Below are 27,299 nucleotides of genomic sequence, written 5' to 3' on the forward strand. Positions count from 1 at the left end.
GGGCAGAGAATTATGTTGGATACAGTTTTGAATAAATCATCATTCTCTCACACCCACCAAACAGTCTGAAGTGGTATGATCTGTTTCCTATCCCCACTGGCCGCCCCAGGGATTCAACCACATATTTAGACATGGTCTGTTCTGGGTGCAAAGGTGCACTGAGTATTTTTTTTAAAAAAAAGCAAGCAATGTGCAATCTCTTAAATAACGAAAGCAAAGCTTTATTTGTACAGTATTTCCAACACTACAAGTTGTTGTTTTTTTAATCAACCCAATGTAAAATATTCAGCAAAAATATCATCCTTCTTGCCAAACAGACCTCGGGCTTGTTGAAATTCCAGCGGGATATCTGTGGCTTCTTTCTTTACATCCCTATCAAAGATCTGGTAGCAGCGGGGAGAGAGACAGACAGAGAGAGAGAGAGAAAGGCAGACAAATTATCAGTCTTTTGCAATTTGGTTTGCCAATACTGCGGACCCCCATTTTCTCCCACTGTCCACCCTGGTGGGGCAAATTTGACTGGGAAAACAACACCAGTGGGGCAGATTGAACACTGACTCTTTGCCTGCCTAGATATAAGACAGAGAGAGGTGTGTCTGTGCATGTGAAGAAACTAGCTTACTAGTGCAATGGTAACATTTGCATCCCATTGCCCCACCCACTTTTGCCTCTGGCCCCGCCCACTACTGGAATATGGCCAGAGGCATGTTGGGGCCCTCAGTCTGGGAAAAGTTCACCACTCCTGAAGTTAGCAAATAAAAAGGCTGTTCCCCTGTTTCTAGAGATTCTGCAAACGAAAGCGCTGGAGATGCACAGCTTCTTTGTTTTTAAAAAGGGGGTCTGGGATTTCAGTCTCACACACATACTGCTGCATTCACACCAAGAGCATCAGTTACCTCATAGGCAGTCAACTCCAGGAGTTCTGATAAGTCATCCTCCATCTCCGACAGCAACGTGTTGATTGTGGTAGCAGCCTTGGACACTTCTGGATGGTAATGGCTCTGCAGGGTCTGAGACGCCGGGAAGAACAGAGCTCACCGTCAGCTTAAGTCAAGGCCTTGCTAGAGTGGCCCCGGCAAATCCCTGGCAAAATACGGCAGCTAAGTGTGCAAGTGTCATGGACTGGTTGGACACAGAGGAGTGGTGGGAGGCACCAGCTGACGAACCCCAAGGGAAGAAGACTCAGAGCCATGGGATTGGTGGTGGGATGATGATAAGTGGTCAGAGGGAGAAGAGGGAGCAGACTGGGAGGAGGACGTGCCGGAAGCTGGAGAGGCGACAGGCTTTAGTGAGCAGGATGAGGGTGTGGCAGGGAGCAGTCCAGAAGCAGAGGCAGAAGTGGAGGCTGGAGAGGAGGGGGACCAAGAAGGACCAAGAGCCAGAGATGAGTCTGGCTGGTGAGGAAACTAGGCTGTCTTCCCCTCCTCCCAGTTTCCAAAGAGGTATGAAGAAGGCGCAGGAAAGACAGACCAGGTAGAGAAGTCTCAGGTTGCTTGGGAAGGACCTGGAGGAGGAGACTTAAGAGAGTGGAGGGAAGGCAGTCCTCACAACTGCAGGAAGCAGAAGGGTTGCTGTGCCCACTAAGCCTGGCCTCCTGGGCCATTTTGTTTCTTTGAAAAAAGACTTAACTTCACTAATACCATGTGAGTTATTGCCAACTTGCTTCTGACAGACACTCCTGTCAGCAAGTGGGGATAGGCTCCCCTGTCCAAACCTCAATTTTGCCACAAATTCCCAGTGGCTTTGTCTAGAAAGGGACTATCTATGACAACAGGTTGTACACGTAATAATACTTCTTTGACACATATGTTTATTCAATGTCCTATGCCTATGAAGTTTTAGGAGAGAGTACTAGATTGTACAAATATTACTTTGGGGGGAAGGTTAACGTTGCCAGAGGGTACTATTATTTTAAATTATCTACCTACTACACGGAATGTGACAACTGGCTAACATAAAAGGATTCTATATGCCCTCACTACAGCTAAAAGACTGATATTGATCTACTAGAAACATAAATCTATGGCTCCCTTTAATGAATGGATAGAAGACATGACAACTCTTGCTACATACGATTGGAGAGCTTATAGACATAGACTGTGTATGGACAAACACTATATTTGGAAAACATTTATAAAAATTATAGTAGGTTATAAATAAATGGATATGTATTAGAATAAAAGTTTCATTTGTATACCTTTGTACTAGATGAGTAGATATAGAATTATAATGTTGTTTTGCTTTGGGGTTTTTTGATTTTTAAAAAATTACGTACTACTTGTTACCGTATTTTTCGCCCTATAGGACGCACATTTCCCCTCAAAAAATGAAGGGGAAATCTGTGTGCGTCCTATGGGGTGAATGCAGGCTTTCGCTGAAGCTTGGAGAGCGAGAAGGGTAGGTGCGCACTGACCCCTCTCGCTCTCCAGGCTTCAGGAAGCTATCAGCAAGCCTGGGGAGCCCGCTTTGGGCAGACATCCGCAGCCTCGGGAGCCCTGCGGGTGGGTTAAAAATGTTCCTCGGCCCTTTTGTTAGAGAGAAGGGCTACCTGCTCCTGTTTGCAGTTGCCTGTGTCTCCCTCGGCAAGCGTTAGACATTTTCTACATTTTAGGCAAAACGAAGTGGCGAAATTCTGGACCGTTCCACTTCTGAAAGTAGGGAATGCAGGAATGCTTTCGAATGCTGCCCGATGCGAAGAGCTCCCTGCATGCAGAGAGCAAGCACATCAGGGAGAGGTCTCTGCAAAGCCTTTCTCCCCGGTGACCTGGCTTTCTAGATTCAGGCCAAGCTGAAGAGTTACACAGTGCTGAATCCCACCAGCGCTTTCTGCATCACTTAGAGAGCAGCCCGTCAATGGAGTAGCAAGGAGAGACGCTGGGGAGGGTTGGGGCCATTTTTTGGAGTGGGTGTGACCAGGCTCCCTCACTAGAACCTGGCACCAGCACACAAGGGAGCCACTGAGATACCCAGAAACGTACCTGTATCTCCCAAAGGGAGCTCTCCAACGCTCTGCTTTCCGAAGGCTCTTCTTCACTCATCAAGTAGGGATCTTCTGACATCTCTACGAGGAAACACAGAACGCCATTACCAGCAAACATGTGAGGTCCGTGTCCCAAGAGGCTACACCTCAGAACTGGCTCTAGCGCCACCTACTGTTGACCTCCCTGCTTTACGCCTTTAGTGTCATCAACTCTGGCTCTTGCTGCTGTTGTTGGGTTGCTTGCCTTCCACCCTACCAGTCCCAATGGCCACCAGCTGGCATGACGAGGTTGCCCAGACAATGGTATATATATGATCTAGGCCAGAGGGCCTGGTGCCCCCTCAGGCACAACAGAACTCTCTTGAGGTCTTTCCCGATGCCGACAAAGCCTCTGAGGTCCCCACCCCAACAGCCTCCCTTATTTATGATGTGGTGAAAGGGGTTGTCTTCTTCTCCCTTGAAAGGTACCTAGAAAACAGAAGCGCCAACACACTCTGGCAGCTAATAAAACATTTGGAAGTGGCCGAAATGGATAAGTTCACTCCTTCAAAGAAGAAAAAGGAATTCTGATTTTGAGGAAAGGTGGGACAGTTTTTTGTTGAGTATCTGAATGCATGGTATGGAAGCATTAAGACTGGAAATACTTTTTTTGTTGTCGGTAACATTAAATAAACAGTACTAAAAAAAACCTCCAAGCTTTCCTACTTCCATAGCAGGGGTCGGCAACCTAAGGCACATGGGCCGGAAGTAGCCCATGGAGACTGTTTAACCGGCCCACGAGCCACTCCCGAACCGAACTGCCTGCTTGGTAAGCACCCACGCACTGCGCTAAACCAGCACAGCATGGTGCGGGGACACTCTTCCGTGGCTCTGGAAATCGCTTCTGCGCATGCCCAGATGCCAGAAATCACATCTGAGCAGAAGTGATTTCCACGGAGGATCTCCGAGAGTGATCTGGCCCATGCCTGGTAAGCTGACCCCTGTTCCATAGGGTTCAAAAGGTTGGCGCCCCTTTGATGCAAGCTATGTGCATGTGCATGTCCCACAAATTTGGACAGAGGCAAAAAAAAACAAAAAAAAACCCTCACAGAACTGCTCAGCCCTCCCTTTGCCTTTGTCCAGAAATGGTTCAAGGTTGTGCCACCTTCCTCTTACCAGACAAGACATAAACGGCTGTATGTTTGAAAAAATAATATATACTATTCATTGTATTGTAGATTTCAACTGAAGTAGCTCATAAAATTCAACGAAAAAGGTAGAAGACCCAGTGGATCAGTTCATTCTCTAATCAGTTCATGCATAAGATCCATATATGTGAAAGTGCCTATTCCACCTGTCTGTTCATAGAGTCCATAGCAGCTATTATGCTATAAGAACCACTGCCCTGTGATATCATATATGAGTTTGTACTACTGGTGAAGCCCAAGACAGCGAAACAAGGCTAATATTCCGGAATTCCTTGTCTTACTCTGTGAAAGGATTCTGTGGAATTGCAGCAACCTTTCGTGTGGATTGTTGGACTCTATGAACAGACAGGTAGAATAGACACTTTCACATATATGGACCTTATGCATAAACTGATTAGAGAATGAACTGATCCACTGGGTCTTCTACTTTTTTTGTTGAACTTTATGAGCTACTTCTGTTGAAATCTACAATTCAATACAATGAATAGTATATATTATTTTTTCAAATGTACAGCCAGTTACGTCTTGTGTGTTTATTGAATATGTTTCATGTAACCACAGGTTTGTTGTTGTTTTGCACCTTCCTCTTACCTGCAGGGCCATCGGGCCTGTGGATGAGGACCTTGCACGCCGGATGCCTCCGCAAGAGATTGCAGATGAAGGGGATGACGATCAGCAAGCCGTCAGGCGGTGCTGTGAGTGCCAGGCGAGCGAGTCGCTTTGTGAAGGCAGCCACCAGATATGCGGGCAAGTGCCTATTGGAAAGGAAGAAGAGAGGGTGGTGAAAACTCTCTTCCTCTCTTCCCCACCATCACACAAGCCCAGTTCAAGGTCACTCAAAGAAAAGGCCTCTGAATATCAGTACAGTCACACCTTGGTTGTTGAACACCTTGCAACTTGAACGTTTTGGCTCCTGAACACCGCAAACCCAGAAGTGAGTGTTACAGTTTGCGAACGTTCTTTGGAACCTGAACGTCCGAAGGGGCTTCCAAGGCTTCGTTTTCAAACATTTTCGGAAGTCGAATGGACATCAAGAACCAAGGTACAACTATACTTGGGCACGCAACTCTTCAAATTGTGAACTACTTTGAAGGGTTGTTGTTGGGTTTTTTGTCACAATCAAGCGGGGTATAAATTTCACGCAATAAAACAAATATGCAAATCTGCTTATTTGCATAATTTAAGCATGATGCGGAACACAGCTTCCCCCATATATTTTTCTCCCCTGCTTCTGAATCTCAGCGCCTGTCTTGCTAATTGCTTATTGCAAATTATGTTTAAGGCATGCTGCAGAGAAAAGCAGGCCTTTCAAAAGTACCCCAGCACCTAAAATCAAAGTAATTATAGTGGGGGGGGGGTGGTTTAGTTTTTTGGAGGAGGTGGGTGGGTTTTCAGAGGTTCTTTGTGGATTTAAAACCTACTGAAAAGAGATCCTCAAACCTGTCTCATTTACAGTGGTACCTCAGGTTAAGTACTTAATTCGTTCTAGAGCTCTGTTCTTAACCTGAAACTGTTCTTAACCTGAAGCACCACTTTAGCTAATGGGGCCTCCAGCTGCTGCCGCACCGCCAGAGCACGATTTCTGTTCTCATCCTGAAGCAAAGTTCTTAACCTGAGGTACTATTTCTGGGTTAGCGGAGTCTGTAACCTGAAGCGTATGTAACCTGAAGCGTATGTAACCTGAGGTACCACTGTATTCTCTGTTCCCAGAGAAAATGAAGAAGGTTTTAGGAGGTTTTAGGAGGTCAGCCTTTGGAAACAGCCAAAGGGGAAATGAGCCTTCAGATTACTTGATCAAAGCCTAAGCAAGAAGGAGACAAATAAGCCTTGTGGCATTTTGGTCGTGTGCGTACTTACGAGGAAGACAGGAATAAATCCAATAAACGGAAAAACCTGGCGCGGTATTTCACGTGGAAGATAGATGGGTCCAGAAGGCTGTAGAGCTTCTTGTAAAAATCCGGATATTCCCTATGGAGACCAAAACAGATAGGCAAGCTGCCTCGCTGAACCCTCTTACACATCTGAGTGACTACTGACTCCAAAGATAGTGAAAACTCTCATTTAACACAGCGGCTGCGTTTGCACTTCACACCAAACCACGGTTTAGCGCAACATGCAGGAGCTCCAGCAAGAACAACCAGAAGTAGCTCTTTGGTTCAAAGCCAATCTCAAAGTCATCTCTTAAAAAATAAATAAACTACGCCTACCCAGCCAGGTTCAAGGCTCTAGAGTTAATACACAAAGCTTTTAAGGATCGCCTGAGCTCTTATAAAGCCTAGCTCGATCACCAAAAATATTTTGGATGAGGGTTGTTAGTTGTCCCCTGTGCTACAGAAATTGGAGATTTAGCCTCACTGTTCCCAGTGCTGTGGAATTTGGTAGGAATTCTTGCTTTTGCTTTGTGGGAGTCTCTTAAAGACTTTTTTCATTCAGACGCCCCTGTCCAGCTGCCCAAAACTCTCTTGTCCAGCCAGTCACTTAATGATTATTTTGCGCTGCGTTGTGTGGTGTTCTGTGTTTTACTTATGATGCTTCTATAATACGGTTGACGATAGATGTTTGGGCGCAACTCGGCTTGCAAAAGGCGAGTTTCACGTGGGGTTGACGCAGATACAGATTGAGGGACCTGCACATTCCCTGTACAATGTCCCTGTACATTTAGCATCTTTTGCTGACCTCCCTATCTCTGTGAGAGATGGCAACAACCAAGATCTTTAACTAAGATTCACTCGCCAAACACCGCCCATTCTGCATACGAAAGGGCTTCAATGCATGATTATCCAAACAGGTGGCATCCCAAGAGTGGCTCACATCCCAGGGAGCCGGGGAAACTTACAGGTTATGCTGCAGAATCAGGACAAACAACCCGTTCAAGGCAAGGAGGCTGATTGCTCCACCTGTAAGAGAAGCATTCATTCATTTACTTAAAATAAAAGCAATTCTAAACTGCTTAATTTTTTTCTAAGCAATACACAGAAATACACCAATTTTTAAAAAAACCATAACCACACCGCAGAATTGTAGAGCTTGAAGAGGACCCGAGGGTCATCTAGTCCAACCCCCTGCAGTGCTAAAGAATACTTGACAGATGGCCATGCACCCTGTTTAAAAAACCTCCAGTCCACCACCTTCCACCAGAAAAACAACCAAAAACAGTATATATTATAAAAGCAGGAATTCTGTAATAATAGGGTTCAGTCTTATGCATCAGGGAAAGCCTTGGGAAAACATTATTGGGGAAGCAACAAATGGGTAGGAACCGGGCTCTCAGCTCATAAGCAGGACTACACATGTGTGCGGACTGAATGCTATTATTTAAACCTGAAGGAACATCTCCACCCCCATCATTCAGCCCAGACACTGAGGTCCTCCTCCAAGGGCCTTTTGGCAGTTCCCTCACTGCGAGAAGTGAGGTTACAGGGAACCAGGCAGAGGGCCTTCTCGGTAGTGGCGCCCGCTCTGTGGAACGCCCTCCCATCAGATGTCAAGGAAATAAACAACTATCTGACTTTTAGAAGACATCTGAAGGCAGCCCTGTTTAGGGAAGTTTTTAATGTTTGATCGTGTTTTTAATATTCTGTTGGGAGCCGCCAGATGGGCGGGGTATAAATAATAAATTATTACAATAGATTATTATATTAGAAACAAATTTCTAAAATGCTGAAAACCTGCATACGTAAGTCAACAGCATATACTGGATCACAAATCCTAGTTCGGCCACTCACAAGACATGCAGTCAGAATGTTTTACCAAGGTGTAACAGTATGAAGGCACATGATGCAGCTGCCTTGCTGAAGCTAATTATTATCATTATATATTTTGTATTACTAATTCCGTTTTTATTCTTGCCCTCCCCCCCTCAACTTAGCAGCCGGATCCTGTGTTCACCGCAGCTTTCAGACAGTCTCCAGGGGCAGACCTACATCAAGCGCATTGCAGCAGCCCAGTATGGAAGGGTGACTACCAAGAGGCCCACACAGACCATCATCGAGTTCCATGCTGGCAGAGAGGCAGAAAACACTGTAGGGCAGACTGATTACAGCATTTGTTTGCTCCATAAGATGCACTTTTTTCCTCCTAAAAAGTAAGGGGAAATGTCTGTGCGTCTTATGGAGCGAATGCGTGGTCCCTGGAGCCGAATTGCCCAGGGGCGAAAAGCAGATCGTGCTTTTTTTTTTTGAAAGAGGAAAGGGGGTGTTGAAAAAAAGCTGCTGAGCAGCTGATCTGCAAGCGATCAGGAGGGAGATAAGGGATGCTAGCGATAAAGGAGGCTGCCTGGTAGGGGGGAGGGAAAAGCACATGGATCCTCAGGAGTTTTGCACTGGGTCACCCCAAATTCACCATCAGATCACATAGCATGTCCATGGCTACAGCCTGCACCAAAAAAACCCCGCATCCACTGTTTTGTGGGGCGCAATGGTGCAAAAATGTGGTTAAAAAGCACGGATCCACATGGATTCTCAGGATTTTTGCATTGGGCTACCCCAAACTCACCGTCAAATCACATGTCTGTGGCCACAGCATGAACCCCAAAAATCATACATCCACTGTTTCCTTCAGAATATTTTTTTTCTTGTTTTCCTTCTCTAAAAACTAGGTGTGTCTTATGGTCAGGTGCATCTTATGGAGCGAAAAATACGGCATTTGCCAGAGCCAAGCCAGAGACCCTCCTTACCCAGGTGTGCAAAAGACCCAGATTCCTCTGGCCTCTCGCAGACCCTGTGCCCCCAGGTTGGCCACTCAGGTTCACCCCAAAGCTCGTATGGCCCACAAGTGACTTGCCAGTCCAGCATCACCACTCTCCATCGCCTGGAGAATGCAACCTCTCAACCTACCTACGTCGTAGGCGACCGTCAGGAAATCTATCATGAGGGTTGGCTCGTTCATATGAGGGAGGATCGAGTCGTGAAGTATTACCAGCACTTTTTTGTAGACGCTGCCAGGTAGCTGGGGAGAGAGGAAGGATAGTCAGACGGTCACAGTCAAGCAGGTTTTCCTTCCAGCATCATCCACCATGGATGACGATCCATCAGGCTATAGAAGAAGAAAGGAAAGAAAGCAGAGCAAGGCCACACCATCGGCTCTGCTGGAAGAATAACAACTTCCGGCTCCTCCTCTCCCAGAACCGTTCTTATTCCAGATGATCTTTATGAAGAACCTTAGAACTGGCGCCCAGCTTTTGCATTTCCCTTCCTTCCTCCCAAATCCCCCTTTCCCCCCTTTTGCGCTGTCCCCTTTTAGTCTGAAGGGCTGGTGCACTATCTGGTCACTGCAAACCACTCTGTGAGCCCTCTTTGGGGTAAAACCACTTGAAAGAAATCATTAAAAAACCTACTTTAACAAAAGAGTGCGGTTGTTGTTTTTTTAGCGTGACATTAAAGCAAAAACCACGGATGCTTTAATTGAGATTCCTGCATTGCAGGGGGTTGGGCTAGATGACCCATGGGGTCCCTTCTACCTATACAATTCTACGAAAACCTTCAACAGCACCAGCCACTCACCTTGTACTTGAGAAATACCAGCCACATCCTCTCAAAAGCTCGTCTGTGCTCCTGTAAACAGAAAGGGCAGAAAGAACATGGAGGAAGTAGGTCTCCGCAGGAACCATCTTGCGTTCATTGGGCTTTAGTGGGCTCATGTTTTTGGAAAGCGTTATCACACCAAAAGGGGCTTCGTGGATCGACCACTACGGTCTTCACACTCTCATCCCAGGAGAAAACCAGGGAATTCTTTGAAAGCTTCTCGGCAGGTTCAGATTTCCTCAGTGAGAGGATTTATAAGAGCAAGCACATTTTCTTCCCCAGCAACCTCCAACCACAGGAGGAGCGTTCCAGACTGGATTCCGGAACATTCCAGAAGACCCTAGAAAATTCTGCAGATTGCTTTGCAACAGGGGGTTCTACAGCTGATGCTCTGGGGTTGGCTGGCATAGGAATATATGCAGAGCAGTCCCTCTGAAGGAAGAGAGTTTGAGAATGGCTAGCCCGGACTTCAGTCGGTGGCTACTGACGCAAGACCACAAAAGGAGCCTATGATGGCCGCCATCCCTGCTCCCTCATCACTTCCAGGAAGAAACCATCAGTTTGCATTTCTTAGTACAGAAAATATCTGTCAGGGAACTGCCATCGGAACTAGAGGAGGCGGCGAGGCCCCACAACGATGCTGGAGAGGGGCCAAGCAGGGAGAGAGGCAAGTCTCCTGTTGGGGAAGAAAATCAGCGCTACACCAGGGATAGAGGGGGGCCAATGGGGGAAGCAGAGAGCAGGCTCCGGGACTCTTCACTGGACACCAGCGGGGAGAGCACAGGTCCTCCGCTACCCACGCCCTCCCTGCGCAGAAGACTTCCGCGCAGGGAGAGTAGGAGGAGACTGGGTGTCAAACAACTTTTATGTTGGAAAAGAGTGGGTGGCTGTCCAGCGAGAAATAGTTTAACCAGCCAACCTAGCCCAGAGCGGCGGCTATTTACGCACAAGCAACCCCTAAAGCCATTACAGTATCAATCTGATGTGTGGAGATCTTTCCTATTCTAATTAATTCAAGAGGGTTCTGGAGGCTTCTCTGCATGACACAAACTGGAACCAAGCAAAAGGTTCATGATGTTTGGGTTATTCCTTCAGAGAAGCCGAGTACAGCTGGCTTAAACTGCTCCTGTTATCTCTTTCTGTCAATGTCATGCTGACTAGAATGATAAGGCCAGAAGGAGCCTGGGCTTCACTATCTATCCCTCTTTCCTTCTGGTGTGGTGTTCTGTATATAGTATGCTTAGCATTAAGGTTTTAGTCTTATTATAAGTTATTGTAAGTTTAAGTGAAGTCTGCTGCGACTGGATTTCTTATGGGCAGTGCCAATCTTGAATGAATTGGATTTGTGACCATTATGCTCATTTGCCTTCAATAGCAGTAAAGCTCTGCTGGATGAAATATTAATTGCCTCTGGTCCATTTTTGGGGAATCCTGCAACGTGTTTAGGTTTTTACTTTGTTAACTACATGTTGGAATCCGCTCTGGGTCAATATCAGTAGAATTAATGACAGAAACACTTAAGACGGCCACCTCCACAGGTGCAAAACGGTTGCATCAGACAGCAACCCTAAACCCAGTTAGCCAACCTGGTGCCCTCAACCCCACACCCAATCGCAGGTCATGCTAGTTGGGGTTGATGCGAGTTGCGATGCTCCCCAGAGATCGGCCGCCCACCCAGGCCGGCCCTCCTCATCCTGATGTAAACGAAACAGGACGTGTAAGACAAGAGCAGAAACGGAATTCCATTCAGCCACCCAAAATACCTACCTTCAGCTTTGAGACTTTCCATTCTTCCTGGTTAGCTGTTGCAGGGGGAGAGGAAAAGAAGGAAACAGTCAGGTAAACAAAAGCGCAAAGTGCGACCAAGTCTGCGAGGCAGGAGCCACACCTCTGCAGTGGAGCCCATGTTCAGCCTGCAGAAAGTCCAAACCCCAGCATCTCCAGTTCAAAGGACATCAGGGAGCAGGTGGTGGGGATGACTCTGTGCTGGAAGCACTGCTGCCAACCAGAGCAAGCAACACTGGGTTAGATGGACTGCTAGCGTGTGCCAACAGCTATGAGACAGCCTGCCATGCCAGAGTAGACAATTGAAATAAAAAAATTAAAGATAAATGTTCATAACTGCATATATAAACCACACAGAAAAACTCCTGAAGCCATTTTGTCCCTCCCAAATTGACCTCAAATATTTCTCTGCAAGGTCGAAGGAAAAAGGAAAAGCCTCCCCACTGCTTTTTCGTTCACAAATACTGTCTTAAGGGTATGTCTGTGTATGAATAGGGTGAGCCTGTGACCTGGCTCAGGAACTAAGTATCTGTCATTACAAAAGACTGGCCAGGCTTCCCAGGGTATCCAATCAAGTGACAATTAACAGGTAACCTTCCAAACAGGAGATAAACAACGCACTCAAATTTCTGTTGTAGACTGCCCTTTCTGTGATGTAGGCATGATGTATCTGGGGGTGGTCTTGAGCTACACCCCTTCTGTAATGTATGTATGTATGTTTCTGGGGGTGGTCTTGGACTCCAGGGGGGGAATTAAAAATGTCTTTGTTCGGGGTCCTTCTCCTTTCCTGTGTGTGAGGGGAGTACCCTGTTGCAACAGTTCAATAAAGATCAAGCTTATGAGCTGCTTTGCTTCTCAATATTCTCTAGTTGGCCTCTGTTATTCTCTCCGACCGATGGAGAACCTACAAAGGACTCTATAAGGGCTCTTGTGTCCCCCAAAAGGGAATAAGGGCAGATTTTTGTTTATTACACAATAAAGGGCTTGATGGAAAGGGAGCATAACGGTGCTTTCATATGACGAAGCCTGTGTGCGTTCAGTAAACATGCATGCTGTTTTGTACACATTTGGACACAGAATTCTGTACCGTACAGCATGTACTATACATTTAAAGCAGTATCATACCACTTCAAAGAGCCTCCAAAGAATTCTGGGAATTGTAGTTTGTTACGGGTTCTGTGAACTGTTATTTCCCTCACAGAGCTTCAATAAATGTTGTACACCACCCTGGGTACAGGGTATATAATTTGAATGAAGAAGAAGAAGAAGAAGAAGAAGAAGAAGAAGAAGAAGAAGAAGAGGAGGAGGAGGTTTGAGAGTCAACACCTCTTCCCAGGGAACTCCCCAGGTGAGAGGGGGGCATTATTGTTTTGTTTCGTTCTTATTTATCATGCATTTTGCATTTTGATCTAGTATCCTTATGCTGGGATTTATAGGCGGTATACATATCTAAATAATAAGCAATAATAAATCTGGGAATTTTAGCTCTGTGAGGCTTCCCCCTAACAACTCTTAACACCATTAGCAAATGACAACCCTGTCCCTAGGATGCTCAGGGGAAAGCCATGGCCGTTGAAAGTGGCGTGATACTGCTTCAAATGTCTGGTGCAGACATTTGCCTCTGGCCCTTCCTAGGCCAGGGAGCTTGGAGAGGCATTTGTACAGGTAGAAACCTCTCGAAATTTGTGAGGATGCGATGCAGCCTGCTGCACGAAGGCTCTCATCACTTTTGCCTCTGATCCTGCCCACCCCTAGCTTGCGGCCCCCAGAAAGCTGCTCTCAGGGGAATGTGGCCCTTGGGCTGCCTCACTGAAATCTCCAACGCTGGCCAGGCAGAGTTGCTGAGCGCTTTAGGGGGACCGTGTGGGTCAAAGCACCCCAGTCCCAACGCAAATGCCGTATTTTTCTCTCTATAAGACTCACTTTTTCCCTCCTAAAAAGGGAAGATGTGTGTGTGTGTGTTATGGAGTGAATGCAGGCTGCGCAGCTATCCCAGAAGCCAGAACAGCAAGAGGGATCGCTGCTTTCGCTGCGCAGCGATCCCTCTTGCTGTTCTGGCTTCTGGGATTCAGAATATTTTTTTTCTTGTTTTCCTCCTCCAAAAACTTGGTGCGTCTTATGGAGCAAAAAATACGGTGTGTCCGAACGGGCAGCTGCCACATTTCACTCACTGTTTCTCACTAGGAAGTTCTGTATCTCACTCTCCTCGCTCGGCATGGAAATAGATGAAATGAGGGCAAAGGCGTTTTTCTGGTACACTGGAAGTGGCACCTGCAGAAGAAGAAAAACCCCACATTGTTGTATCGTGGAAGACACACAAAGAACCAAACTTGAATGCAATACCATCAAATAAATGATGTATTTAAAAAAGATAACAGGAAGAATGGCTTTGAAACTTTTAGATCTAAGCTAGAAACCAAATTGTTGGGAGGGAAAAAATAATCATCTTATAAAAAATGTATGACTTACTATTAGAACAGCATACAAAAGATGAAGAGGTTAAAGAGGTGATGATTAAGTGGGCAAAAGACACTGGACATAATATTCAATTCGAAGCCTGGTCAAAGTTATGGAATGACAGAATTAAATTCACTGCATGCATGGCGTTGAAAGAAACTATAATGAAAATGATGTATAGATGGTATTTAACACCAACTAAATTAGCTAAAATGTATAAAATGAGTAATAAGAATTGTTGGAAATGTAACATTAAAGAGGGTGGTTTTCATCATATGTGGTGGACTTGTGATAAAGTTAAAGTATTTTGGGAAAATATTTATAATGAGTTAAAAAAATGTTTAGATATATGTCAGGGAACTGTCATCTGAGACGAAGGAGGTGAAAGGGCTCATGGAGGGTGAGAGAGACCACTCAGCGGAGGAGGGGACCAGCAGGGGGAGAAGTGGAGTTACAAGGGAAAGTGAGTCGGAGGGAGAGCTCAGAGATACTTCAAGCGGGAACAGTGGAGAGGTTTCAGGACCTCCCGTAGGCACACCCACTCCTCGGCGGAAACTGTCGCGCCGAGAGTCCAGAAGACGCGTTTCCGTCAAGGAGCTTTTATGCTGGAAGAAGTTCCGTAAACGCCCACTGTCCGATTCAACGAGCGATTGATGGAGCCATGATTAAGGAGCTCCATCACAGACAGAGGTTTGGGAACTTAGCCAAACTCTGAGGGATCAGGATTTTACGCACAAGCAGCTCACCATCCCATCACAGCAATCGGACAGTCCCTGAAAGCAGCTTGTGCAGAGAGGCATCATGAGCAACCCAGCTGGAGCCGGAGGAGCAGCAGGAGCTGGAGAAGGTCCAACTCTGGAAGAAAGGTGCAGAGTTTTGGAACTCCAGCTAGCAATGCAAACGGCAAGGCTAGAAGAAAGGAGGGCGCAGGATGCAGAAAAGGCAAAAGGCGCTACACTAGCAAGAAAGATGCCAGGAATGGTGCAGAAGTTTGGGGGGGACCCCAGGAACTACCAAGCCTTTAGGACAGAGATGCAGTATGCTCTTGAACTGCAGTTTAACGACTTTCCCGATGAGGCATCGCGAGTGGCGTTTGTGATTGGCCATCTCGAAGGGGGGGCGAGAGACTGGGTCCGGCCCCTGATGGCAGGGAATAGTGACATGCTGAAGGACGCGAGGAAGTTTTTTCGCGCCATGGATTTGATGTTTTCCAGCGAGATTGAACAGGGACTGGTGCGCAGACAATTGATGGCTTGCAAACAGGGGAGCCGATCGGTTCGTGAGTACTGGACTGAGTTTACAATGTTGATACATAAATTGGGGTGGGACCTATCGGCGGAACCCATTCAAATGCTCTTTGAAGAGGGGCTTTCTTCGGCGGTGAAAGACGAACTTTCCCGGGCGCCCAGGGCGGAGTCTATGGACCAGCTGACCAAATCAGCGCTGACCATTGGAGCGCGAAAGGAGGCAAGAGCCTTGGAGAAGCGGGAGGGGAAAGGAGAGCGTTGGAGGGATTTCCGCATTCCAGAGATTCCAGAACCCAGTTTCCCGCCCGGAGAGCCGATGGAAGTTGGAACAGCGCGCGCGCGCGCAGTTTCAAATCCCAGTGAAGGGAGGAAGAAGGAGGGAAAGAGCGCCAAGAAATGTTACCTCTGCCAGCAGCCAGGTCACTTTGCCAGAGTCTGCCCACAAAGAAAGGAATGGCAAGGGATGGCGGGAGCTGTTGGGGGGAAGGAGGAGGAAGTCCAGGAGCCAGTAAAAGCCACCGCCTGTCTGCCGCTGTCAGGGCACTGCAGACAGGCCAAGGAGCAGTAAAAGTGCCCACTCCGGAACCTCCAAGACCAGCTCTAGTAATAGAGGTGCTGCTAGAGCTGGCAAACGGATACCCACTAAAGACCAAGGCGCTGTTGGACTCAGGCAGCTCCTGTAATTTTATGAGCAAGGAGTTTGCAGCTGAACACCAGATACAGACACTGCCTTTAAGCACCCCCCTGCAGGTCACCACTATCGATGGGAGGGAGCTGTTGGGGGGAGAAGTTAGCCTACAGACCGTCCCAATGGTTATGAGGGTGGCAAGGCACACTGAAAGGATAGCGTTCAATGTAGCCACCCTGGGAGGGGCGCCAGTCATTTTGGGAATGAGCTGGCTAGCGTTGCATGACCCGCTAGTGGGCTGGCATCAGAGAGTGGTCTCCTTTGGGTCAGCACATTGCTTGGAACACTGCAAAGAGGGAAAGGTGCCAGAAGGGGCAAAAGCCTCCCTAGCAGGGATGGAAGTGGCGGACAAAGGGAAGGTGCCCAAACAATACGCTGACCTGAGCAAGGTCTTCAGCGAAAGGGAAGCAGATAAACTACCACCGCATAGAGACTTTGACTGCCAAATTAACCTGGTCCCTGGGGCCCAGCTCCCCGTGGGCAAGCTGTACGCCATGTCAGACAGGGAAATGCAGGAGTTGAGGGAGTTTATTGACAAAAACCTGAAGAGAGGTTTCATCAGAGAGTCCAGAGCGGTGGGGGGCAGCCCAGTGTTTTTTGTGGACAAAAAAAACACGGATAAACCGAGATTGATCGTGGACTACCGGCGGCTGAATGCCGTGTCAGAACCAGTGACTTTCCCCATGCCCAGAATTGATGACATTTTGACCAGGGTGAGGAAGGGAAAGATATTCACGAAACTGGACCTGAGAGGAGCGTACAACCTGATACGAATAAAGAAGGGGGATGAATGGAAGACAACGATGTTCACCCCCCTAGGGGCTTTCGAATATCTCGTTATGCCCTTTGGATTACAAGCAGGCTCCGCCTGTTTTCAATCGCTCATGAACCATGTACTGGGACCTTTGCTCTACAAGAATTGCGTGGCCTTTCTCGATGACGTGCTGATATATTCAGAGAATGAGGAGCAGCATGTAAAGGATGTCAGGGAAGTGCTGAGCCAGCTGCAAGCAAACCAGTTGTGGGTGAAATTGGAGAAGTGTCAGTTCCACGCCAAGGAGGTGGAATTCCTGGGGTACCGCCTATCAGACAAGGGATTAGCCATGGATCCAGGCAAGGTACAGGCGGTGCTGGAATGGAAGACACCGAAAACGAAAAAAGATGTGCAAAGGTTCTTAGGGTTTGGGAACTTTTACCGTAAATTCATCAAGAACTTTGCCCACTTAACGGCTCCCATCACGGACTGTCTGAGCAGCAAGAAGAAATTCGTTTGGACGGCGGAGGCGGAGCACGCTTTTGAGGAATTGAAAAAGGCATTCGCTTCGGAAGAACAGCTCCTGCATGTGGATTTACAAAAACCCATGAGAGTGGAAACTGATGCCTCAGACCGCGCGGTGGGGGCGGTGCTGCTTCAGCCAGGGAGCAATAAGTCGGAATGGAGACCGTGTGCCTTCTTTTCGCGTAAGCTGAACAAATCCGAGAGGAACTACACGGTATATGACCGAGAACTACTCGCCATTCACGAAGCGTTCCGGAGATGGAGACACTTACTAATTGGTGCACAGCATAAGGTACAAGTATGTACGGACCACAAGAATTTGGAGTATTGGAGAACGGCACGAGTGCTCAACCAACGACAAGTGAGATGGGCCCAGGAGTTCTCCAAATTCCATTTTGAAATCTGCTATGTGCCAGGTCCAGAAAACATCAGAGCGGACGCTCTCTCTCGCAAACCGGAATATTTGGAGGGGGAGGGAGCGCCAGAAGAGAGACATATTATCCCAGAGGACCACTGGGTGTGTGGTGCGGCCTGGGTGGGGCAAAGAGAACTGGTAGAGGGAACGGTAAATGATGAGTACGCCCAGGATAAGCTCAGAGGTTTAAGGGGAGAGGGAGAAGACCCCGGAGGTTTTGAAGAAAGAAACGGGGCATTGTATTACAAAGGGGCGCTATATATACCAGAAGGGGAATTGAGGGGGAGAGTACTCAAACAGCTGCACGACAATCCCACAGCGGGGCATTTTGGGCAACACAAGACCATGTGGTTGGTGACCAGGGAGTTTTGGTGGCCCAAGGTGAGGGAGGATGTACGGGAGTATGTGAGAAGGTGTGACCAATGCCAGAGAGCCAAAGGAGAAAGGCGGGCACCAGCGGGGTATTTAGAACCGTTACCCACACCAGAACGACCATGGGAGGCGGTGTCGATAGATTTTATGACTGATCTGCCCAAATCCCAGGGGAAAACCGCCATACTAGTCGTAGTAGACCAGTTAACTAAGATGGGTCACTTTGTAGCTTGCTCACATGCAGTCACGGCGGAAGAGACAGCAAAATTGTTTGTAGAACATATTTTTAGGCTGCATGGCGCCCCCTTGAGGCTGGTTTCCGACAGAGGGAAACAGTTCACGTCCAGATTCTGGAGGAAGCTTATGAGCTTGTTGCACGTAGAGGTCAACTTTTCGACTGCCAGGCACCCTGAGACCAATGGGCAGGCGGAGAGGGCAAACGGTATCCTTCAACAATACCTGAGGTGTTATGTCAATGACAGAGAAAACGATTGGGTCGAAAAGTTGGCACTAGCGGAATTTGCTTACAATAATGCAGAGAATGTGTCCACCGGGATGAGCCCCTTTTTGGCTAATTATGGGTGCCACCCCAGGGCGTTTCCAGGGGAAGGAGGAGAGAGATGGAGTGTTCCGGCCGCTGAACTGTTTGTAGAAGAAATGGAAGCGATCCATCGTCAACCCCAACACAACTTAGAAAGGGCCAAAGAAGAATATAAGAGGCAGGCAGACAAGAGCAGAAGGGAAGGTGAAACAATTAGGGTGGGGAGTCGGGTCTGGCTATCAACCCAAGGGTTGCCGTTCAAGGGTAGTTGCAAGAAATTGAGACCCAAAAGATTGGGACCATTTGAGGTCATCCAACAGGTCAACCCAGTGGCTTTCAGACTCCGGTTACCGAACCACATGAAACTGCACCCAGTATTCCACAGGTCATTACTGTCACCATACAGGGGGGAAGGTGAAGGGGTATCCACACGGGGGCCAGCCATAGAAGAAAGGGAAAGCCGCAACTATGTGGCGGAAATCATCGACTCCAGGTGGAAGGGTAATCAGGTGGAGTATTTGGTCGCGTGGGAAGGGGAACCGGAGTCGGAAAACACCTGGGTGAAGGCAGAGGAGGTCCATGACGAGGTCTTGATCGAAACGTTCCACCAAAGGTTCCCCAGGAAACCTCAACCAGTAGCGAGGTTCCGGAGGGAGTACTTTGGCACCACCGACGATGAGGAGGAACTGGAGGGATTCAGGGAATCGGAGTTGGAAGAGGGTACAGACTCCGAGGAGGAGGAGTACTTGGAAACCGGAAACAGCAAAAGGTGGAGGGAAGTGTTCGAAACTTCGGAAGATGAGGGAGGTTCCTTCAGGGGTTTTGCTCCCTCGCCTCCCGCAGAGGAGGGGAGGGAAGGGGGTGAAGGGGGCCCTAGAGGGGAGGTGGATGTCAGGGAACTGTCATCTGAGACGAAGGAGGTGAAAGGGCTCATGGAGGGTGAGAGAGACCACTCAGCGGAGGAGGGGACCAGCAGGGGGAGAAGTGGAGTTACAAGGGAAAGTGAGTCGGAGGGAGAGCTCAGAGATACTTCAAGCGGGAACAGTGGAGAGGTTTCAGGACCTCCCGTAGGCACACCCACTCCTCGGCGGAAACTGTCGCGCCGAGAGTCCAGAAGACGCGTTTCCGTCAAGGAGCTTTTATGCTGGAAGAAGTTCCGTAAACGCCCACTGTCCGATTCAACGAGCGATTGATGGAGCCATGCTTAAGGAGCTCCATCACAGACAGAGGTTTGGGAACTTAGCCAAACTCTGAGGGATCAGGATTTTACGCACAAGCAGCTCACCATCCCATCACAATATACTTTCCCCAAAAAACTGGAAACATTCCTCTTGCGGACGACAGGAGTGGAAATATTAAAAGTTGACCAGAAATTGTTTATGTATGCTACTACTGCAGCTAGAATTTTATTAGCCCAGAAATGGAAGCAGCAAGAATTACCGACGATAGACAAATGGCAGACGAAGATGATGGACTACAGTGGTACCTCGGGTTACATATGCTTCAGGTTACAAACTCCGCTAACCCAGAAATAGTGCTTCAGGTTAAGAACTTTGCTTCAAGATGAGAACAGAAATCGTGCTCCGGCTGCGCAGCGGCAGCAGGAGGCCCCATTAGCTAAAGTGGTGCTTCAGGTTAAGAACAGTTTCAGGTTAAGTACGGACCTCCAGAACGAATTAAGTACTTAACCCGAGGTACCACTGTATGTGGAATTGGCAAAGCTGACAGGGAGAATCTGAAACCAGAGGGACCAAGCGTTCCAGGAAGAGTGGAGTAATTTTGTTCAATACACAGACCATCATTGTGAACGTATAAAGACACTAGCGGGACAGCGATAAAGCTCGCAACATTTAAAAGAATAAGCCTTCTACTTGTGCTTTAGGTTTTAAATAATTTAAGATAAATGTAGAATTTCGACGGTATAAATCTGCGGATTTAAGTTGTGTTCTATAAAAACCAGATGATGGAATGGAGGAAGATCAAAAGCTAAGCAGAGCTAAAATTTGTAAAAGGTGATATGATGTTATAATATTGTTAAAAATGGAAAATCAATAAAAATATCAGATTTCAAGGTGAGGGTGTTGCGCGAGTCCCCCGCTTTAGGCAGTGATCACAAGCACCAAAAAGGAGGATGGGGAATCTTTTCCCGGCAAAGAGCAAAATGTCCCTCCTTATTTCTAACAGAGCTGGCAAAAACATTTCTCGCAATTTCTTTTAATGAGCGGTTAAATTTCTCCCCAGCTCAGAGTGGGCTACATCTTCCTCTCTTGGTGCAAAAATCCTGCCTCCATGTTACCATGTGCTGAGAATCATCTGGTGTTTTGGTGAAGGGGTGTTGCCAATCTGCAATTGGGTTTTTTTAATTTGTGAACTGTTTAGAAGCCATTAACCCTAAATAGTAGTAGTAATAATAACAGTAAAAGTAATACGACTACTAATAACATGATTTCATGCTACTGCTGCTTTAGAACCATGCTTTCTTAGCGCATTTCTCCAATCTGAATTTTTTCATCATTATAATAAGTAGTCAGTGCATGTAAAAAAGAAAGTAGTATATAAAAAAAATCCATTGGGAGACATCTGAAGGCAGCCCTGTACGTAGAAGTTTTTAATGTTTAATGCTTTATTATGTTTTTATATACTGTATTTTTCGCTCTATAAGACGCACTTTTTCCCTCCTAAAAAGTAAGGGGAAATGCCTGTGAGTCTTATGGAGCGAATGTGTAGTCCCTGGAGCCGAATTGCCCAGGGGCAAAAAGCAAATCATGCTTTTTTTTCTTTTCTTTTTTTTGAAAGAGGGAAAGGAGTGTTGAAACGAAGCCGTTGAGCAGCTGATTGGCAAGCAATTGGGAGGTAGATAAGGGATGCTAGTGATAAAGGAGGCTACCTGGGAGTGGGGAGGTAAAAGCACATGGATCCTCAGGATTCTTGCATTGGGTCACCCCAAATTCACCATCAGATCACATAGCATGTCCATGGCTATAGCCTGCACCAAAAAAATCACGCATCCACCGTTTTGTGGGGCCGCAACGGCGCAAAAACATGGTTACAAAGCATGGATCCACATGAATTCTCAGGATTTTTGCATTGGGCTACCCCAAACTCTCCATCAAATCACATATCATGCCTGTGGTCGCAGCATGAACCACAAAAATCATACATCCACTGTTTCGTTCAGAATTATTTTTTTCTTGTTTTCCTCCTCTAAAAACTAGGTGTGTCTTATGGTCAGGTGCGTCTTATGGAGCGAAAAATACGGTATGTTGGAAGTTGCTCAGAGACTGGGGCAACCCAGTCACATCAGCGGGGTATTACTACTAATAATAATACTAATAACAATAACAATAATATTGCAAGGGCTGGAAGGGATGGCAAGATGCCTCTACAGAGATGCATTTCAGCACACCCTGCTACCCATTATGATGTGTTCAACTGAAATGCTTCTGAATGGCACTTGCTGGAAACCACAGCAGGAGAGAGTGCTGTAGTGCTTGGGGGGGGTCCTGGTTTCAGGTTTCCCACACGCATCTGGTTGGCCACTACAGGAGCCGGATCCTGGACTAGATGGGCCATTGGCCTGATTCAGATGAACTGCAGAGAGAGTGGGGGACAAAGGACACACCACTGATTTAAGGACTGCAGCTAGACTGGTGACTGGGAGCAGCCACCAAGACCACATAATACTGGTCTTGAAAGATCTACACTGGCTCCCAGTACGTTTCCGAGCACAATTCAAAATGTTGGTGCTGACCTTTAAAGGCCTAAACAGCCTTGGCCCAGTATATCTAAAGGAGCGTCTCCACCCCCATCATTCTGCCTGGACACTGAGGTCCAGCACCAAGGGCCTTCTGTCGGTTCCCTCACTGCGAGAAGCCAAGTTACAGGGAACCAGGCAGAGGGCCTTCTCGGTGGTGGCGCCCGCCCTGTGGAACGCCCTCCCACCAGATGTCAAAGAGATAAACAACTACCAGACTTTTAGAAGACTTCTGAAGGCAGCCCTGTTTAGGGAAGCTTTAATGTTTAACAGACCACTGTATTTTAATACTTTGTTGGAAGCTGCCCAGAGTGGCTGGGGAAACCCAGCCAGATGGGTGGGGTATAAATAATAAAAAATTATTACTATTATTATTATTATTATTATTATTATTATTATTATTATTATATTCTTCTCTGCTCCTGGAGATAGCAGACTTTGGAGACTGACCCTTATCCGATAAGCACCACCTGTTCATCTATATAGACATGCCTCGTCATTTACAAGGCTCCACCCTGGGCTCAGCCTCTTCGTTGCAGCTGACATTTTCCAGTACCTTTTTGGTCTTCTGCATGACGCCACCCACATTTTCAGCCACTGACTTCATCACAAAGAACCGGACATCGTCATGTTCCAAGTATTCTTGGAAGCGAGAAATCAAGAGCGAAGAATTAGCTTCCACCGGGATTAAGCCGTCCACAACCACCTAGCAAAAAATAATTTAAAAAAAACGTTTTTTTTAAAAAAAAGAAAAACGCAAGGAAAGGAAGCCAGGAGCTCAGCAGGCAAGATCAGCTGAACCATCATACTGCCCATCCCTTTTCACGCAATGCTCCCCCCATTTCACTGAGATGCAGTTTCTTGCTCAAATAGAACCTCCATTTTCAGAGACAGTGCATCTCTGAATGCTATGTACTATGAAAACAAGCAACCACGCAAAGCAAGGCCTTCCTACATGCTTGCATATCTCCCAGACCATCTGGTTAGCTGGAACAAAAATGCTGACCCAAATGGACCTTTACCTATGCCACAAAACGTATGGCTGTCCAACAATGTTGATGGAGTCCAACTCCCATCATTCCCAGGCAGCAGGGATAATGGTCAGAACTTATGGGTGTTAGGGGTTCTGCAACATCTGGAGAGCCACATGTGAGCTGGCTTGTGATACACAAACAACAAACTCGCCTTCTTAGAGCCAAGGTAAAGGGGCCCCGACCATTAGGTCCAGTCATGGCCGACTTTGGGGTTGCGCCTCTCATCTCGCTTTATTGGCCAGCGTACAGCTTCCGGGTCATGTGGCCAGCAGGACTAAGCCGCTTCTGGCGAACCAGAGCAGCGCACGGAAACGCCATTTACCTTACCGCCAGAGCGGTACCTATTTATCTACTTGCACTTTGATGTGCTTTTGAACTGCAAGGTTGGCAGGAGCAGGGACCGAGCAACGGGAGCTCACCCCGGCGCGGGGATTCAAACTGCCAACCTTCTGATCGGCAAGTCCTAGACTCTGTGGTTTAACCCACAGCGCCACCCGCGTCCCTAGTGCCAATCCTTAAGCACCCTCAAAAAAGAGGGTGATAAAAGGATGCTTAAGGGTACAAAATACCCCAAGAGGGAAGAACCCTAAAACAGGTCAATAGAAGACAAAGGATGATCTGTGAGAAGGGAATATCCAGAAGGACTTTCTTTAATGTATAAAGCAAAGATGTGTAGAGCCAATAAAAGCAGAAGCATTTTGGAGGAAATACGATAAGGAACTAGGAGATAAGCAGGTGGAATAGCAGGAGGAAGAAGATAGTAAATAAGGTCATTACAAATTTTTTTAACGACTTTAAGCTGTATAAAAAGAATCAATGATGGATTTAAAATTGCTCTCTCGGAATGCTAATGGTTTGAACAATAAAAACTGACGAATTAGGATTACACATATTTTGGTGAGAAAAAACTAGCTGTTATTTGCTACCAAGCAACCTGTATAAAGAGACAACACAGAAGACTATTGTTAAATAAAGGATTAGGACAGGAATTCATATGCTTGAAGAAGAAGAAAAGGGGGGGGGAGTACTTTATGTTAATCCCAAATTGGACCATAAACAAATCTTCAGAGACAAAGAGGGAATAAATGATGGCAAAAAGGGAACTGTGAGTCCAAAATGACTCCTAGGCTGCGCACCTGGTCCTTCAGGGGTACAGTTACCTCAGTCATGACCAGGGAGTCCTCCACACCGGCCCACCCCATCCCCCCCAAAACAGTCTTGTCTGGATTCAACCTCAATCTGTTAACCACCATCCATCCTCCAACCACCTCCAAACACCCTCACAGGACATTCACCACCTTCAGTGGTTCTGATTTAAAAGAGAGGTAGACCTGGGTATAATCCGCATACTGATGAACACCCAGCCCAAACCCCCTGATGATCTCTCCCAGGGGCTTCATGTAGATGTTAAAAAGCATAGGGGAAGAGGGCGGAGCCCTGAGGCACCCCACAAGTGAGAGCCCAGGGGTCTGAACACTCATCCCCCACCACCACTTTCTGGACACGGCCCAGGAGGAAGGAGCGGAACTGCTGCATAACAGAGCCCCCAGCTCCACTGGACATTCCAGAAGGATGTCATGGTCGATGGTATCAAAAGTGCGACTTACTTTTAAAAGTTCTCGCGGGAAGTTAAACCGCCACTCGTTCTTGACTAGAGGGTGCTTGGCTTCCAATTCAACAAATTTCATCAGGGTGCAGAGGGCAGATTCCTTTAAATATATATATATTTTTAAAGAAATATTTATTAAGATTTCACAAAGACAAACATACAAAAACACATAATGACGAAAGAGAATAAATAAAAATAAAAAGATAAATAAAACATACAAAAACAACAAGAAAAATTAAAAACAATTATTTTTCATAACATACAACTCGTTTGCTTGTTTCTTTGACTTCCTCACACCTCCCCTTCTTGTATTCCCATTTAAATAATCAAATCAGCAAATCCTTACCCTCTTTCATTTATCTTATCTCTATAACTTAACATTTTATAACTCAGTATTTTCATACATTATCAATTCATTTTTGCATATTCTTATTAACTTTGTTACCAATACCACTTATTTCCAATCCAACACCATTTTAGTTATTTTTTTAACCTAATTAACCCTTCTTCCATATTCTTAAAGCATTACAGCTGGAAACCACTCAATTTCTATCCAACATCATTCTAACATTCACAGATTCCTTTAAATAAACAGGGGGAGAGGGAAAGAGAACATTAGGAAACAGGACAGAAGAGCTAGCCTTATAATCAGTTAAACTGATGCAATGCACGTGCGAATGCAGCCACAGTCTTAAGTCGTGATAGTCATTCTGCCCGGCCTTCTTCCCAAGCATTCTTGACGCTGTATTGTTTTTAATATTCAGTTGGAAGCCCCCAGAGTGGCTAGGGAAACCCAGCCAGATGGGCGAGGTATAAATAATAAATTATTATTATATTATTTTTATTCGTATTACAGGCAGCCCCCCGTTTACGCAGGGGCTATGCTCCAAGGCACCGCACACAGCAGTGAAATTGCGTATAATTGAAACCCATTGAAAAAGCCTGCAAACTCCACCCTTTCCAGTGACGCCTTTATGACATTTCCGAGTCTCTTCCAGGTTCGGAGCGATGAGCGTATACACGGTTGTGCACATGTTAAACTTGTGTCGTCGTCTTCTTTGGCGATCACTCGTAGCCGAGTAAGATTGTCTTCCATAAACACGGTTTTAACAATAAGTCTGTAAGTGACTGTGGAGGCCAATTCCGGATCCACATGTCCTTCCACAGTGAGGACATTGGTTTCCAGGCAGGAGTCGATCACGGTGTGGATTTGCCAAGCGTACCTTCCTCTTTCCTCAAGGGCCAACATTGATGCTGAAATCCAGCATTGCCTGAGCTCTGCAAGTGCAGCTTTCTCCCAACTGAAGTGCAGAGTGTTTGAGGACCGGGACATTCACAGTGAAACCAAAATGCTTGTTTACAAAGCTATAACCTTGTGTAAACGGGGGTCTGCCTATATATTTATTTATACACCGCCTTTCTCCCTGACAGTAGAGTCATGCAGCCAAACTCATCACCCCAGAAAAACTCACCTGGACTTGGAAAGACTCGTGGCCCATCAGTTCCCCCAAGCAATGTACGCAACTGTTGTATCGATGCCTCATCCAAATTTTGTACTTGTCTTCTGCACTGTAACTCTCTGGAGGGGGCGAGATGAGAAAATGGGGATGTGGGACCAGCGGGGAGGGAGAAAAGAGAGAAGGCAGATGGGAATGACGAACGGGGTTTTTGTCAATCAAATGTTTATCACTCAACCAAGTTCAGGTTATAGTCAAGAAAGAAAGAAAGAAATGAATGAGCAAACAGATCTTTGTCAGGATTTTCAAGTTCAACAACCTTATTCTATGTATGACTTCTCTTGTTAGGAATTTGTTTGGTTTTTTTATTTTGCTGAACAATTTTTGAGTGTTTCTCCAAGGGAAAGAGTGCTCCACCTATTTTACTGTACATTGGAGGAGTCTGAGAGTCCTTTAATTATACATTTTTTAAAAAAACCTCATGGATACTGTTATTCAATATCCATTTCAGATAGAGCTGTGTTGACTGCATAAGTACAGTGGTACCTTGGTTCTCAAACGCCTTGGTACTCAAATAACTTTTGAACCCAAACATTGCAAACCCAGAATTAAGTGTTCCGGTTTGCGAACTTTTTTTAGAAGCCGAATGTGCTCCGGTTTGAGTGTTACGCTTCTGTTTTGAATGTTACACTGAGGTCTGTCTGTTTTTGCTATTTATTTTGCATTTTTCTTTTTGCAGCTCTTTTTTTGGTGACTGTGTGGAACCCAGTTCAGCCACTGATTGTGTGACTGCAGTACATTGTTTATTGCTTTCATTTTATGGTCTCGTTAGATAGTAAAATTCATGTTAAATTGCTGTTTTAGGGGTTGTTTTTAAAAGTCTGGGATGATTAATCCGTTTTGCATTGCTTTCTATGGGAAAACACACCTTGGTTTTGGAATGCTTTGGTTTTGGAACAGACTTCCGGAATG

The 27,299-nt window shown here is 46.5% G+C and overlaps 1 protein-coding gene across 2 annotated transcripts in view; it reads right to left on the bottom strand.

Moving 5' to 3' along the window:
- Positions 1-200: 200 nt before the first annotated feature.
- NOC4L (nucleolar complex associated 4 homolog) overlaps positions 201-27,299 on the bottom strand; it is a 29,293-nt gene continuing 2,194 nt past the window's right edge. Inside the window, exons 3-15 of one of the 2 annotated variants that reach the window (XM_083590306.1) lie at positions 26,343-26,449; positions 24,869-24,970; positions 22,784-22,933; positions 13,646-13,745; positions 11,457-11,491; positions 9,669-9,719; positions 9,003-9,114; positions 7,004-7,064; positions 6,025-6,135; positions 4,759-4,922; positions 2,979-3,061; positions 897-1,010; positions 201-383 (exon numbers count right to left, since the gene is read on the bottom strand). In XM_083590306.1, coding sequence (XP_083446432.1) covers positions 267-383; positions 897-1,010; positions 2,979-3,061; positions 4,759-4,922; positions 6,025-6,135; positions 7,004-7,064; positions 9,003-9,114; positions 9,669-9,719; positions 11,457-11,491; positions 13,646-13,745; positions 22,784-22,933; positions 24,869-24,970; positions 26,343-26,449 — 1,307 coding nt within the window. In that variant the 3' untranslated portion in view covers positions 201-266. Of the gene's footprint in view, positions 384-896; positions 1,011-2,978; positions 3,062-4,094; positions 4,125-4,747; positions 4,923-6,024; positions 6,136-7,003; positions 7,065-9,002; positions 9,115-9,668; positions 9,720-11,456; positions 11,492-13,645; positions 13,746-22,783; positions 22,934-24,868; positions 24,971-26,342; positions 26,450-27,299 lie in introns of those variants that run through there. The other variant, XM_083590307.1, reaches the window with a different exon arrangement.

The sequence above is a fragment of the Podarcis filfolensis genome, assembly GCF_964270895.1.
Source record: "Podarcis filfolensis genome assembly, chromosome: 16".
Lineage (NCBI taxonomy): Eukaryota > Metazoa > Chordata > Lepidosauria > Squamata > Lacertidae > Podarcis > Podarcis filfolensis.